This window comes from Thunnus thynnus, chromosome 7 (assembly GCF_963924715.1).
Source record: "Thunnus thynnus chromosome 7, fThuThy2.1, whole genome shotgun sequence".
Classification (NCBI taxonomy): Eukaryota; Metazoa; Chordata; class Actinopteri; order Scombriformes; family Scombridae; genus Thunnus; species Thunnus thynnus.
This window is the reverse complement of record NC_089523.1, coordinates 35,361,956-35,376,358: the sequence shown is the minus strand read 5'-3', so window position 1 is coordinate 35,376,358 and position 14,403 is coordinate 35,361,956. Positions and strand designations below refer to the sequence as shown.

The 14,403-nt window shown below is 38.0% G+C and overlaps 2 protein-coding genes across 2 annotated transcripts in view; one reads left to right on the top strand and one right to left on the bottom strand.

The window, feature by feature from the left end:
* LOC137186646 (uncharacterized) overlaps nucleotides 1-4,624 on the bottom strand; it is a 7,359-nt gene extending 2,735 nt beyond the window's left edge. The window contains exons 1-6 of the mRNA XM_067595721.1: nucleotides 2,478-4,624; nucleotides 2,302-2,376; nucleotides 2,149-2,214; nucleotides 2,011-2,070; nucleotides 767-835; nucleotides 103-141 (exon numbers count right to left, since the gene is read on the bottom strand). Of these exons, the coding sequence (XP_067451822.1) occupies nucleotides 103-141; nucleotides 767-835; nucleotides 2,011-2,070; nucleotides 2,149-2,214; nucleotides 2,302-2,376; nucleotides 2,478-4,500 (2,332 nt within the window). The 5' untranslated portion in view covers nucleotides 4,501-4,624. The remainder of the gene's footprint in view (nucleotides 1-102; nucleotides 142-766; nucleotides 836-2,010; nucleotides 2,071-2,148; nucleotides 2,215-2,301; nucleotides 2,377-2,477) is intronic.
* ano7 (anoctamin 7) overlaps nucleotides 1-14,403 on the top strand; it is a 46,164-nt gene that overhangs the window by 14,489 nt on the left and 17,272 nt on the right. The gene's annotated exons all lie outside the window — the stretch shown is intronic.

Below are 14,403 nucleotides of genomic sequence, written 5' to 3'. Positions count from 1 at the left end.
GTAGAATATTAGAACAGTAGCATGTTATTCTTTTAACTATACCCCTTTTGTAAAAATAGGTGACAAACAAATAGCAAGGAGTGCATTTAGTGTGTGAAATACCTGTTTCAAGTCGCTGTCTTTTTTTAGATTTTGAGGATCCTGTTAAAATAATGAATAAATATATTAATACAATACATTTACAGCTAACTGACAACACACCTTCACTGTTTAAATGAAAGGCATCTATAACAAGACTTAAGACTAACAAAATCTAATATTTCTAACAGTGCAGTGCATCTGATTTTTTTAAATTCAATTACATTTATACATTTGGCAGATGCTTTTATCCCAAATGACTTACACATCTGGAGGTACAGTAGGCACATCTAGTGTTGCTGAGAGGTCAGACTGGGAATCAAACCCCGGTCTCTCAAGGAGAAAGCAGAATCTTAACCACTACACTATAACTTCATTAGGAGCACTGAGAAAGAAAGTGCTGCACATCATTAATCCTTTGATTTCATAAGTTTTCTTAAAATTACTAAAATCAATCAATCAGTAAATTCTTTATCTTGTTTGGCCATGTACAGACACAGCGTCTTTGTCAGTGTCTATGTACTTAAAGCATTTGTGCTGCTTTGAAATAAAAGCATCATTTGAAGGTGATAAAGCCGCCAATCAGAGCTTTTTATAATAGTGCCTGTTTAGCTGTTCTGTGTGAAAAAGGTGATGGATCAAGAGGGAATGTGGACATCAAGTGCCATGGCCTCAGTCTGTGGGATACCTGCGGTAGTAGGTTCAACACTGCCAGGCTCATCAGAGGTCCACTGTCCACTGTTGGATCTTGAAGGTCCTATCAGAAGAATAAACCATTTATAAAAAGAAAAAGATGTAGGTCGCTATGGAATACCAGAAGAAATCAATATGGAGAAAAAATGGTGATTGCAATACAGCACATGTTAAGTGTATTATAACCAACGTTCTGCAAATATTCCAACCACTTTATTGCCACCCAGTTTATTATAAAACAACCACTGTATTATAATTGACCAAAAAATAATCACCTGGCACAGCATGCAAATTAGGCTGTCAATCAAAAGTCTGTGGGTGGAGCCAGTCAACTGGGCTCTACTTCAGTTTACTGGAGTCTCTGGAGTGCTTGGCAGAACTGCTGCATGAAGCAGCAAATCTTGAAGGAACGAGATGATAGAGGAGCTCGAAGCATCTTACTGATTTTACCGGTTTCTGGTTCTTTGATCGAGTTATGTGTTGTGGTCAGATTCTGGTCGGGTGCTGTGTGTGGTCACCGTTACAAGTGTCTGTAAGTAGCAGACTTGACTCCATACTTACAAACTACCAAATGCTTGGTGCAGTTTCAGAACACTGTGGGATCAATTATCTTTTTTCCCACAGTATTATTATATCTTATTTTTCGGTGTTTGCATGAACTCATTCCATTATCATTATAAATTAGCTTTATGCAATTATATTTTAATATTTTTTGATAATGATAGCGGAATAGTTTTAGAACTGAATTTTGCTATCGTAATTTATGCAATAAACAATAAACATTCAAAGAAAATAAACTTTTTTTTTTTGAGTGAAAAAGTAAGATTTTAGCACTCAAGACCAGAACTTAACTGCTGCACCATACATTTGGTAGTTGGTTAAGTATTGAGTCCATTCAACCACAGTCAGACACGTGTAATGGCGCCCACACATAACTAAACCCTTCAAAGAACCAGTAAGAATCAGGAATATATCAATTTATACTGGGAGATGTTAGATTAACCTTCATGCAGCAGCTCTATCATCCAGCCAGCTGAGGCAGAGCCCAGGTGACAGGCTCCACCCACAGATTTCTGCTTAACAGTCTAATTTCAATACAGTATTGTATTGATTCAATTCAAAAGCAGTTGATACATTTGGTAGAATATTAGCATGCTAGCACATAATTCTTTTAATTCCCTCCTTTTTGTACAAGCAGGTAACTAACAAATAGCAAGGAGTGCATATAGTGTGTATTACCTGTGTCCGGGTCATCACTGTCAGACTCCGTTTTCTTTCTTTTCTTAGTTGTTGAGGATCCTGTTAAAATAACAAATAAAATATAAATCGTTGTCTTTTTAATTTCTCAGAGTAGTGTCTAGTTAGTCTGTGGGATACCTATGAAAGCAGCTTCATCACCAAACTCATCCATGGTAGGCTGTCTTGTATTAGATCTCGACGATCCTTTGACAAAAAAAGACAATAAAGTTAATAAATTGGCATATGGTTGATCTCAACAATCCCACTCTCTCAGTTCAATGTACAACCCACCTGACGATGAGGAGCAGACTGATGAGTCCCTCTCTGTCTCTGAATGATCACTGTCTACAGCCTCTAGCACTCCCTCTGAAAAGCAGTGATAACGAAAGAAAAAGACATTTACTCTTAAATAAATAAATAAATATTATATACATATATATACACACACATTCATATATTTCCTTTACCATTGGGATCGATTTGGATCTCGTCCAGGCTCATTCCCTTGAAGTCTGACAGTCGGCCTTGTTCGAGGGCAATCAGCACTTTGCTGACCTTGGCCAACTGCAGTGTTCCTTCAGGTAGTCTATAGTACTGTCTATGCACACGGATGTCATGGCCGAGAAAATTTGCTAGTATGTCCATCTCATTATCTCTAAGGTTCAGGACTGTGGACAGTGTGGATACATGTTTTCTCAACTTCGTTGAGGACAGAGTTTCAGGATGCTTGGCCCCGCATTCCCTTGCAATCTGTCTGATGGCATCTGATCCCCTCAAGTGAGTCTCTGCTTCAGGTCTGGAGAAGAAAAAGGGATTTTCATCCGGTACACCACAGGCCCGCCGATGTGCAACCAAGGCTTCCATTGAGGACAGCATGTCCGGAGTTAAAAGGAGGGGAACTTTCCTGTTTCTTTTCCCTCTTATTTCAATGCGTTGGAAATGCTGGCAAAGCTTTTGCTCCAGCTCTGAGAGTCCTAGTGCCAAATCTGAATGAACTCCTGAAGTGTCTCTTAGGGTGAATGCACTGAGAGGCATCTTTGACACCTCACCCTCTCTCCTGCGATTAAACAGGATCACCTCACAAAGAGTCAAACTTGCCAGCTTGGACCAGTTCCTCTTATTTGGATCGTTCTTTAGTCTGCTTTGGTATTCCTCTCTGCACGAATCAAGATGCATGTGCATGTTCTTTACATCCTCAGTGAAAGGGAGGAGCTGAGGAGTGTTCCATGTCCCCTCCCTTAGAGTTTGTAGGGCACGTGATGACACAGAGACATTCCACTTTTTGTCATAAAGACCCCGGCTTCTCTCCAGATTCTTAAGAAATTGTTCATTATCAGACTCTGCCATCTGAGCTTCACACTCAAGAATATCTGCAATCTTCTTCAGACTGTGACCCAGTTTCAGAGCCAAGGATGGAGTTTTGTAGATGTTTTTGTCCTCATCAAAGCCAGCCACATCCTTAACTGCTTGGACCACAAAGTTGAAATTCGAAGGTACATAGAAGTCCTCCATTCGTTTCAGTCTGCCAGTTTTCCGTGAGCGCCGAATCAGTCTTCCTATTTCTCGCATTTTTTGTCTAATGTACTCATGTTTGGTCTTGTCATGTCCATGCTTTGCATACAAATGTTCTCCAAGTCTCAAAATGCTTTTCTCCTCTCTGATGATGTTTGTCACTTCATCTTGGTGCATAGCATTTACCAGCTCCCAAACCTTTCTGCTAACCCCCTCTGGGACAGGCTGTGCATAGGCACAGAGTGACTGGATCCGACTTTTGCCAGGCTTTGTTGTGCTGCGTTTTTGTGAAAGCCTGCACCTGGACATGTGCCTCCATAATGATCTCCTTTGAAGAAAAGCCTCACAGTTTATGCAGTGCATGTAGTCACTTGCTTTCACTGTTTTCCCAGATTGCTGACTTGGAACCAGTGTTCCACTACCAGTTTTTAGGACCTCATTATTATGAGCACGGTTCCCTTTGTTTCTAATGAGATCAAAATGCAGTTTTCGTTCCTTTGAGTTCAAAGGAAAAGAGATAGCTGTTTTTACAGCTTCTTCAGTTCTGTGTTTGCGTATTAAGTGCCTCGCCATTTTATGGCATTGGATGGGACAGTACAGACAATAATGCTTTTTACTGTACACTCTGGCACCATCTTTCCTTTTTTGGAGCTTCATTACTGATATTTTTCCCAGGTTAGTGTCATCAGAGTTTTCACTTTCTGTTCTCCTATTATCTTTATCTGAAGAGGTACTGGGCAATGTCTTTCCTCTAGAAGTTCTCTGTGACGTTTTCTGCTTCTTGGGTTTCACCAATGGAACCGTGCTCAGAAGATCACAAGATTCCTCTGAACTGCTTCCATGTGTTGAGTCTTTTGGCGGAATATATTCATCAGCACTGCTTTCAATGCAGCTCATCGAGGCTTCTGATCCATCAGATAACTTGGAGGTTGGTTCCAGGTATTCTTCCGGAAGCTGGAAATGGAATATAAAAGACATTTATAGCTAAATTATGTGCAAGAAACATTAACAATAACATTTTATTTGAAGGGGTGCTCATAAGACTGACATGACAACTGTCATAAACATTAATGAATATTAATGACTGTTGTCATTCAGTGTCATTCTGTCAATTATGTCACTTTCCCTGCAAAGTTGACTTTGCTTGGAAGGTCTTTGTCATGATAACATAACATTAGTCAAGGTTATGATTTTGTCATAAATGGTATCTTGTGTCACTTTCAATAAAAAGTTGATATTGTTTGGCATATCATAGTCATGACAACTTTACATTAGCCAAGCCAATATAACCTAAATATCATGTCATAAACATGACACAGCAGGCATAATCAAAAAATGACTTGGCACTTGTTTGCCAGGTCTCTAATGTAACTCAACGTTCTGTTATCTAAGCATTTGACTACATAATAACATTTAATGTAAATTAAGTCCAATACTGTTGACAGTTTATAAGCATTTGATTGTGATATAATAACATGTAATGAAACCTTGATGAAAGCCTTGGCTAATGTAAAGTTGTCCTGACTATGATGTGGAAAACAATGTCAACTTCCTTTGAAAGTGACATAAGGGGCCATTTATGGCAACAGTCATAACCGTGACTGACGTTACGTTGTCATGACAAAGACATAATTGACCGAATGACACTTAATGACAACAGTCAAGTTCATGAGTCTTGTCATGTCATGTTAATGGCAGTCTTATATCAGTCGTATCAACACCCCTTCAAATAAAGTGTTAACACATTAAGCAGGTATGAAAATCTTACATCGTCTATGAGAACCCCTTAAAACCTGGGCAACTGAACCTGACTATCACCTAACCCATACAGGGTTAGGGCAAGACTATGACATGCACTGTCAGAGTTGTGTTAACAGCTACAAGATTAATAGAAAATAATTATTTGCTGAAGGATTATTTGGAACGAATGTTAAAGGATTTGGCTGGCAATTTTCAAAATTTTCCTCTTGTCAACAAATCTCAATATGTTTTTAATAGTTTTTGAACAACAACGGAGATCTACGGCACAGAGTAATAAGATATATCAGGCTTTGATACACACACAATTCCTTATGCAAACTTACACCGTCAGTTGTTGTCAGGAGCGGTACATCCAGGTCGCCAACACCAGGGTGTGAACTTTCAAGGATGCATATCTCTGTGCTGTCAAAGTCTAGGCTTGTTTCCTATGGGGGAAAAACAAGGAAAACATGTTTCACTTCCTGTAAATTCTTCACAATAAAAGTCTCCTGTTATTTAGTAATTTACAAGCTTTTCTGCAGAATTTTCTGATTGGCGGATTTCACTTTGGATGATGAGAACAAGGAAGGCTGCTCATATTCAGTCTGTCTGCAGGATAATCCCGTCCTTCATTGTGACAGAAAGTCATACAACAAAACAAAAAACACAACACAGAGACCCTGAGTGCGTAGAGAGGCTACAGCATGAGTGAGTTACACAATCACTGAACATTCATTTCCAGTGGACGAGGAAGCAAACACACTGACTTTAAGGAATTCTGACCCTAGATAACTACAATGTAGTAACTATTACATTCACTACATCTTTTTACCTGAAAACAAACTGTAATTTATTTTTAATTTAATTTGAATTATTGACTTAATTTAGAGCATCGTTTTGTAGAACCTCTTCAAGTGCAAAAGCTCCTTTATGCACTTTGCAAGGCATTAATGTCTGGTCGGTATTGTTAACACATAATATAATAATATAGTCCAAAAACAGTGTATTATGTATTGGGTATCCTGAACAAATAGCATTCTGCAAGAAAACAAGTTTTTTTTTAGTTTTCTCTGCATTTTTCAGATCGGAGGTTTTGCTCTTTGGCCATCGATATGTAAAGTTGATTAGAACAGAGAGGGCTCATTGGGAGAGGGGCCTTAAAGAGACAGGAGCTACAGTGACCTGTACAGAGAGGCAGTGTATACTGAGGGGCTGCATAAGGGGCCTGTATAAGATAAATAAGGAGTTTTTTGAACTGTGAATCATACAAAGTAATTCTAGTAGAGTCCAAAAGTAAAAATTCAGAGCTGAAATGAGCATAATAGGTCCTATTTAACTCACTCTGACACAAACCTGCACATTATGAAAAAGCTAAGGAGCTGCAGACATGAATATATCAAGGGTAAATATCTCCCTGCAGCTGCACACTCACTACAGTCATTTCTAATTACCTGGAAGGATACCTGCATTATAACTGGCTTAGGAGGTCTGCTGTATAGAACAAGCTAAAAGTGCTTATTTGACACTTACCAAACTCTCGAAAGCCGCCAGTAGCTCATATGACGGATCTGATAGTGAGAAGGTCTCCTGCTCTTGGTTTGGTCCTCCTGAGAGCTAAACACAACAGACAGACACATTTATTACCATTTCTCCAGAATATGAGGTTCACAAAGAGCTGAAGAACCAGAGCATTACACTTCTACACATCTTTTCTTTATTAAATACTAAAACATAATATGTAAGACTTGTGTTAATAGCTACAAGGTTAATTGAGGGACACAGAGGTAAATTCCACTGACTATTTTATTTCCCAAAGGATTATATGGAATAAATGTAATAGGATTTGGCTGGCAATTTTCAAATTTTTATTTTTCTTGTCAACAAATCTCAATATGTTGAAATAGTTTTTGAACAACAACAACAGAGATCTACGGCACAGAGGAATAAGATATATCAGGCTTTGGATGCACACAATACAGTTCATTGTCAAACATGAAATTTGTTGACAAAAAGAAAAATATAGAAAATCACTAGAATTATCCTCCTGTTTATTTTCTCTTGTAATAGTTAAGTGTCCCACAAGTTTTCATTATGTAAACTTACAAATACACTGTCAGCTCTTGTGAGGGGCGGTACATCCAGGTCATCACCAACACCACAGTGTGATCTTTCAAGGGCGTATACCTCTGTGTCGCTGTCTAAATCCAGGCTTGTTCCCTATCGGTGAAAAAACAACATAAAACACATATATCTATATCTTTTCTTTATTAAAAACCAAACATAATGTGTAAGAGGCCCAATTGAAAAGACAGGTCAGAGTATTTGTATAAAGTCAGATATTTGAATATTTGTATGGATAGTGTATCACATTTGAAAATCAGTCATGGTTACCTGGGTTTGGTGTTTTACGTATTCCATGTGCTTGGATAAAGATTTATTATGATGCTCCCTGAGGCGTTGTCGGCGTGCCTTCAGCCTGGTGGATCTAGCACTCTGTCTGCAGGAGGTTAAATACAAAACATCTGATCTATCATCTGTACACCTAGAAATGCATCATTTTTAAACATCAAACGAAAATATCTAGAATTTGGGGGGTGACCGGCCACTTTACAACCTGGTTATATTAGTCAATACAACTTCATCATGTTTACAGCTTGTGGAGATAAAGAAAATCAATTCCATGCTTACATCTATTCAGAGAAAAAAATCTCCCCTACTGAAAAGGTTGTTATAGAGATATGGCTTGAATGAAGTTCATGAAGCTCTTCATTGTGTCTTTACATGCACTTAATTAACCAAGTTGAAGTGGCTTTCTCCAGTCAGCTGATTTCTTAACTGACATGAACTGTCAACAAGAACCCTGGTTTCTGTAAGCAGGGTAGTGGATTACAAAGACCTGATTCCCACAGGTAGATTTCTCCTGGAGAACTCTGATTTCTCTGCCATGTGTTCAGGTAACCAAGTTTCTAACATGCTTCTGTTGTGCATACATGCAGAACAATAGACCTGGGTTAACTATGGAATTAATCAACAAATCACTTTTTTGGTCAAATATGGCATGCTCACACAAAGGTAATGCATGATGATGACTTTACATTGCACCAGAAAGAAAGGGCAGGTTCCCCTGAGTCATATGTATAAGGCTTGATACTCACTGAAAGAAGAAGCTCAGTATTAGCAAAAAATATAAAACTATGTCCAGGCGCTTCTTTGTCTATGTACCTTTAAGAGAGTTTAAATTTAAAAAATAAGGTATGCTCTAACTATAACTCAGCTTCTGCTTGTTAAGGTGTGTGATGCCTTTAAGTCTGTAAATAAATAAAATAATTTATCCTTGTAAGTTAAGTTACTCATCACTGGAGCCATCAGTAGCTAGCTAATGCTAGCTACTGATGGCTCCAGCAGGTGAAAATGCTGATTAAACATTCCTGTTCCTCTCCTCAGCCCGCACTCCTCCCGCACCCCTCAATATAACAGTAATAAATTAAGTTATCTGAGGCCAATTAAGTAAAAGTAAGCAGTAAAAAGGAAGTCATAACCATAAAAATGCTCAAAGACCAGCTCAAACTTATACAGTTTGCTAACAATATCGTCCGGTTATAAGCTAGGTCACGTTAGCATTAGCAAACATGCTAATATAAAACGTGTGATTTTTTTGGTTGCAGACACTTTAGCCACAGTACTTACCCTAACTAATTATAACTAAAAAAAGTTTCATGTACTTACTTAGTTTTCATCTGTTCGCTCTTTTTCTGCTGTCAGCCGTCCTCGTCTCCGTCCTCGTCTCCGTCCGTCCGTGCTGCTATCGTCCGTGCTGCTATCGTGCGTGCTGCTATCGTGCGTGCTGCTATCGTCCGTGCTGCTATCGTGCGTGCTGCTGCTTGTTTCTACTGAATGTCAGCAGCTGAAACCGTGTGACCAGGGCGGATGGGGGATGGGCATAGATAAGGTGGGGACCGCAAATGTCAGGAAAGGTGTGTTTCTCTCTCACCTCTTTGAGTCATTGCAGAAATTTTATCATTCATTGCTACTTAATAATGTAGAAAGTTGACTGCCATATTCTGCATGTATTGACCATTGTTCTGTCTTTTCTAATGTAACTAAAGGCTACATTTTCTTAAGATATGCGTGCTTACTTCAAACAAAATGTAAGAAATTTAAATTAATTTAATTTCATTTAATTTTAAATATCAGATACAAAATGAGAATTGTATAATTAAATTTGTAGTTATTTGAAATTGCTTAAGTGGTTGAAATACAGTAATAGTTGCATTGACACTTAGTAGTAAAAGAAGTAGAAGTACTGTACTACTAGTAGTGTAATAGTAGTACAGTTATTAGCGTTAGAAACAGCTTTATTCTATAAAATAATTACATACTGCCACAAACTCCACTTGTAGATTTATACAGGCTGGCACAAAATACAGTCTCTCCTGCGTGGTTGCTGCCATTATCATATATTCTGCCTCACAAAAGACAATACTACTGTGTACTGTGTCCTTGATTTGCAGGAAATTAGTGGATCATTCTTAGTTAGATCAAAACACCATCCAGATGTGCCTCTTGTGTCAACACTAACTGTAGCCTCAGTTTGTATGAATATCACAACACAGTTAACTGTAGCCTCAGTTTGTATGAATATCAGTACATTGTTTCTAACTGTAGCCTCAGTTTGTATGAATATCAGTACATTGTGTCTAACTGTAGCCTCAGTTTGTATGAATATCACAACACAGCTAACTGTAGCCTCAGTTTGTATGAATATCAGTACATTGTTTCTAACTGTAGCCTCAGTTTGTATAAATACCAGTACACGGCTAACTGTAGCCTCAGTTTGTATAAATATCAGTACACAGCTAACTGTAGCCTCAGTCTGTATAAATATCAGTACACAGCTAACTGTAGCCTCAGTCTGTATAAATATCAGTACATTGCTTCTCACTGTAGCCTCAGTTTGTATGAATATCAGCACACTGCAGTTAACTGTAGCCTCAGTTTGTATGAATAACAGTACATTGTGTCTAACTGTTGCCTCAGTTTGTATGAATATCAGCACATTGTTTCTAACTGTAGCCTCAGTTTGTATGAATATCAGCACACTGCTGTTAACTGTAGCCTCAGTTTGTATGAATAACAGTACATTGTGTCTAACTGTAGCCTCAGTTTGTATGAATATCACAACACAGCTAACTGTAGCCTCAGTTTGTATGAATATCAGCACACTGCAGTTAACTGTAGCCTCAGTTTGTATGAATATCAGTACATTGTGTCTAACTGTAGCCTCAGTTTGTATGAATATCAGCACACTGCAGCTAACTGTAGCCTCAGTTTGTATGAATATCACAACACAGTTAACTGTAGCCTCAGTTTGTATGAATATCAGTACATTGTTTCTAACTGTAGCCTCAGTTTGTATGAATATCACAACACAGTTAACTGTAGCCTCAGTTTGTATGAATATCAGTACATTGTGTCTAACTGTAGCCTCAGTTTGTATGAATATCACAACACAGTTAACTGTAGCCTCAGTTTGTATGAATATCAGTACATTGTGTCTAACTGTAGCCTCAGTTTGTATGAATATCACAACACAGCTAACTGTAGCCTCAGTTTGTATGAATATCAGTACATTGTGTCTAACTGTAGCCTCAGTTTGTATGAATATCAGCACACTGCAGCTAACTGTAGCCTCAGTTTGTATGAATATCACAACACAGTTAACTGTAGCCTCAGTTTGTATGAATATCAGTACATTGTTTCTAACTGTAGCCTCAGTTTGTATGAATATCAGCACATTGTTTCTAACTGTAGCCTCAGTTTGTATAAATACCAGTACACGGCTAACTGTAGCCTCAGTTTGTATAAATATCAGTACACAGCTAACTGTAGCCTCAGTCTGTATAAATATCAGTACATTGCTTCTCACTGTAGCCTCAGTTTGTATGAATATCAGCACACTGCAGTTAACTGTAGCCTCAGTTTGTATGAATAACAGTACATTGTGTCTAACTGTAGCCTCAGTTTGTATGAATATCAGCACATTGTTTCTAACTGTAGCCTCAGTTTGTATGAATATCAGCACACTGCTGTTAACTGTAGCCTCAGTTTGTATGAATAACAGTACATTGTGTCTAACTGTAGCCTCAGTTTGTATGAATATCACAACACAGCTAACTGTAGCCTCAGTTTGTATGAATATCAGTACATTGTTTCTAACTGTAGCCTCAGTTTGTATGAATATCAGCACACTGCAGTTAACTGTAGCCTCAGTTTGTATGAATATCAGTACATTGTGTCTAACTGTAGCCTCAGTTTGTATGAATATCAGCACACTGCAGTTAACTGTAGCCTCAGTTTGTATGAATAACAGTACATTGTGTCTAACTGTAGCCTCAGTTTGTATGAATATCAGCACATTGTTTCTAACTGTAGCCTCAGTTTGTATGAATATCAGCACACTGCTGTTAACTGTAGCCTCAGTTTGTATGAATAACAGTACATTGTGTCTAACTGTAGCCTCAGTTTGTATGAATATCACAACACAGCTAACTGTAGCCTCAGTTTGTATGAATATCAGTACATTGTGTCTAACTGTAGCCTCAGTTTGTATGAATAACAGTACATTGTGTCTAACTGTAGCCTCAGTTTGTATGAATATCAGCACATTGTTTCTAACTGTAGCCTCAGTTTGTATGAATATCAGCACACTGCAGTTAACTGTAGCCTCAGTTTGTATGAATAACAGTACATTGTGTCTAACTGTAGCCTCAGTTTGTATGAATAACAGTACATTGTGTCTAACTGTAGCCTCAGTTTGTATGAATATCAGTACATTGTGTCTAACTGTAGCCTCAGTTTGTATGAATATCAGTACATTGTGTCTAACTGTAGCCTCAGTTTGTATGAATATCAGTACATTGTGTCTAACTGTAGCCTCAGTTTGTATGAATATCACAACACAGCTAACTGTAGCCTCAGTTTGTATGAATATCAGTACATTGTTTCTAACTGTAGCCTCAGTTTGTATGAATATCAGCACATTGTTTCTAACTGTAGCCTCAGTTTGTATGAATATCAGCACACTGCTTCTAACTGTAGCTTCAGTTTGTATGAATATCAGCACATTGTTTCTAACTGTAGCCTCAGTTTGTATGAATATCAGCACACTGCAGTTAACTGTAGCCTCAGTTTGTATGAATATCAGCACATTGTGTCTAACTGTAGCCTCAGTTTGTATGAATATCACAACACAGCTAACTGTAGCCTCAGTTTGTATGAATAACAGTACATTGTGTCTAACTGTAGCCTCAGTTTGTATGAATATCAGTACATTGTGTCTAACTGTAGCCTCAGTTTGTATGAATATCAGCACATTGTTTCTAACTGTAGCCTCAGTTTGTATGAATATCAGCACACTGCAGTTAACTGTAGCCTCAGTTTGTATGAATAACAGTACACTGCAGTTAACTGTAGCCTCAGTTTGTATGAATATCAGCACACTGCAGTTAACTGTAGCCTCAGTTTGTATGAATATCAGTACATTGTGTCTAACTGTAGCCTCAGTTTGTATGAATATCAGCACACTGCAGTTAACTGTAGCCTCAGTTTGTATGAATATCAGCACACTGCAGTTAACTGTAGCCTCAGTTTGTATGAATAACAGTACATTGTGTCTAACTGTAGCCTCAGTTTGTATGAATAACAGTACATTGTGTCTAACTGTAGCCTCAGTTTGTATGAATATTAGCACATTGTTTCTAACTGTAGCCTCAGTTTGTATGAATAACAGTACATTGTGTCTAACTGTAGCCTCAGTTTGTATGAATATCACAACACAGCTAACTGTAGCCTCAGTTTGTATGAATATCAGCACATTGTTTCTAACTGTAGCCTCAGTTTGTATGAATATCACAACACAGCTAACTGTAGCCTCAGTTTGTATGAATATCAGCACATTGTTTCTAACTGTAGCCTCAGTTTGTATGAATATCAGCACACTGCTGTTAACTGTAGCCTCAGTTTGTATGAATATCACAACACAGCTAACTGTAGCCTCAGTTTGTATGAATATCAGCACACTGCAGTTAACTGTAGCCTCAGTTTGTATGAATATCAGTACATTGTGTCTAACTGTAGCCTCAGTTTGTATGAATAACAGTACATTGTGTCTAACTGTAGCCTCAGTTTGTATGAATAACAGTACATTGTGTCTAACTGTAGCCTCAGTTTGTATGAATAACAGTACATTGTGTCTAACTGTAGCTTCAGTTTGTATGAATATCAGCACACTGCAGTTAACTGTAGCCTCAGTTTGTATGAATATCAGCACACTGCTTCTAACTGTAGCTTCAGTTTGTATGAATATCAGCACATTGTGTCTAACTGTAGCCTCAGTTTGTATGAATATCAGCACACTGCAGTTAACTGTAGCCTCAGTTTGTATGAATAACAGTACATTGTGTCTAACTGTAGCCTCAGTTTGTATGAATATCAGCACACTGCAGTTAACTGTAGCCTCAGTTTGTATGAATAACAGTACATTGTTTCTAACTGTAGCCTCAGTTTGTATCAATATCAGTACACAGCTAACTGTAGCCTCAGTTTGTATGAATATCAGCACATTGTTTCTTACTGTAGCCTCAGTTTGTATAAATATCAGTACACAGCTAACTGTAGCCTCAGTTTGTATAAATATCAGTACATTGTGTCGAACTGTAGCCTCAGTTTGTATGAATATCAGTACACAGCTAACTGTAGCCTCAGTTTGTATAAATATCAGTACACAGCTAACTGTAGCCTCAGTTTGTATAAATATCAGTACACAGCTAACTGTAGCCTCAGTCTGTATAAATATCAGTACATTGCTTCCATCTGTAGCCTCAGTTTGTATAAATATCAGTACACAGCCAACTGTAGCCTCAGTTTGTATAAATACCAGTACACGGCTAACTGTAGCCTCAGTTTGTATAAATATCAGTACACAGCTAACTGTAGCCTCAGTCTGTATAAATATCAGTACATTGCTTCTCACTGTAGCCTCAGTTTGTATGAATATCAGTACACGGCTAACTGTAGCCTCAGTTTGTATGAATATCAGTACATTGCAGTTAACTGTAGCCTCATTTTGTATAAATATCAGTA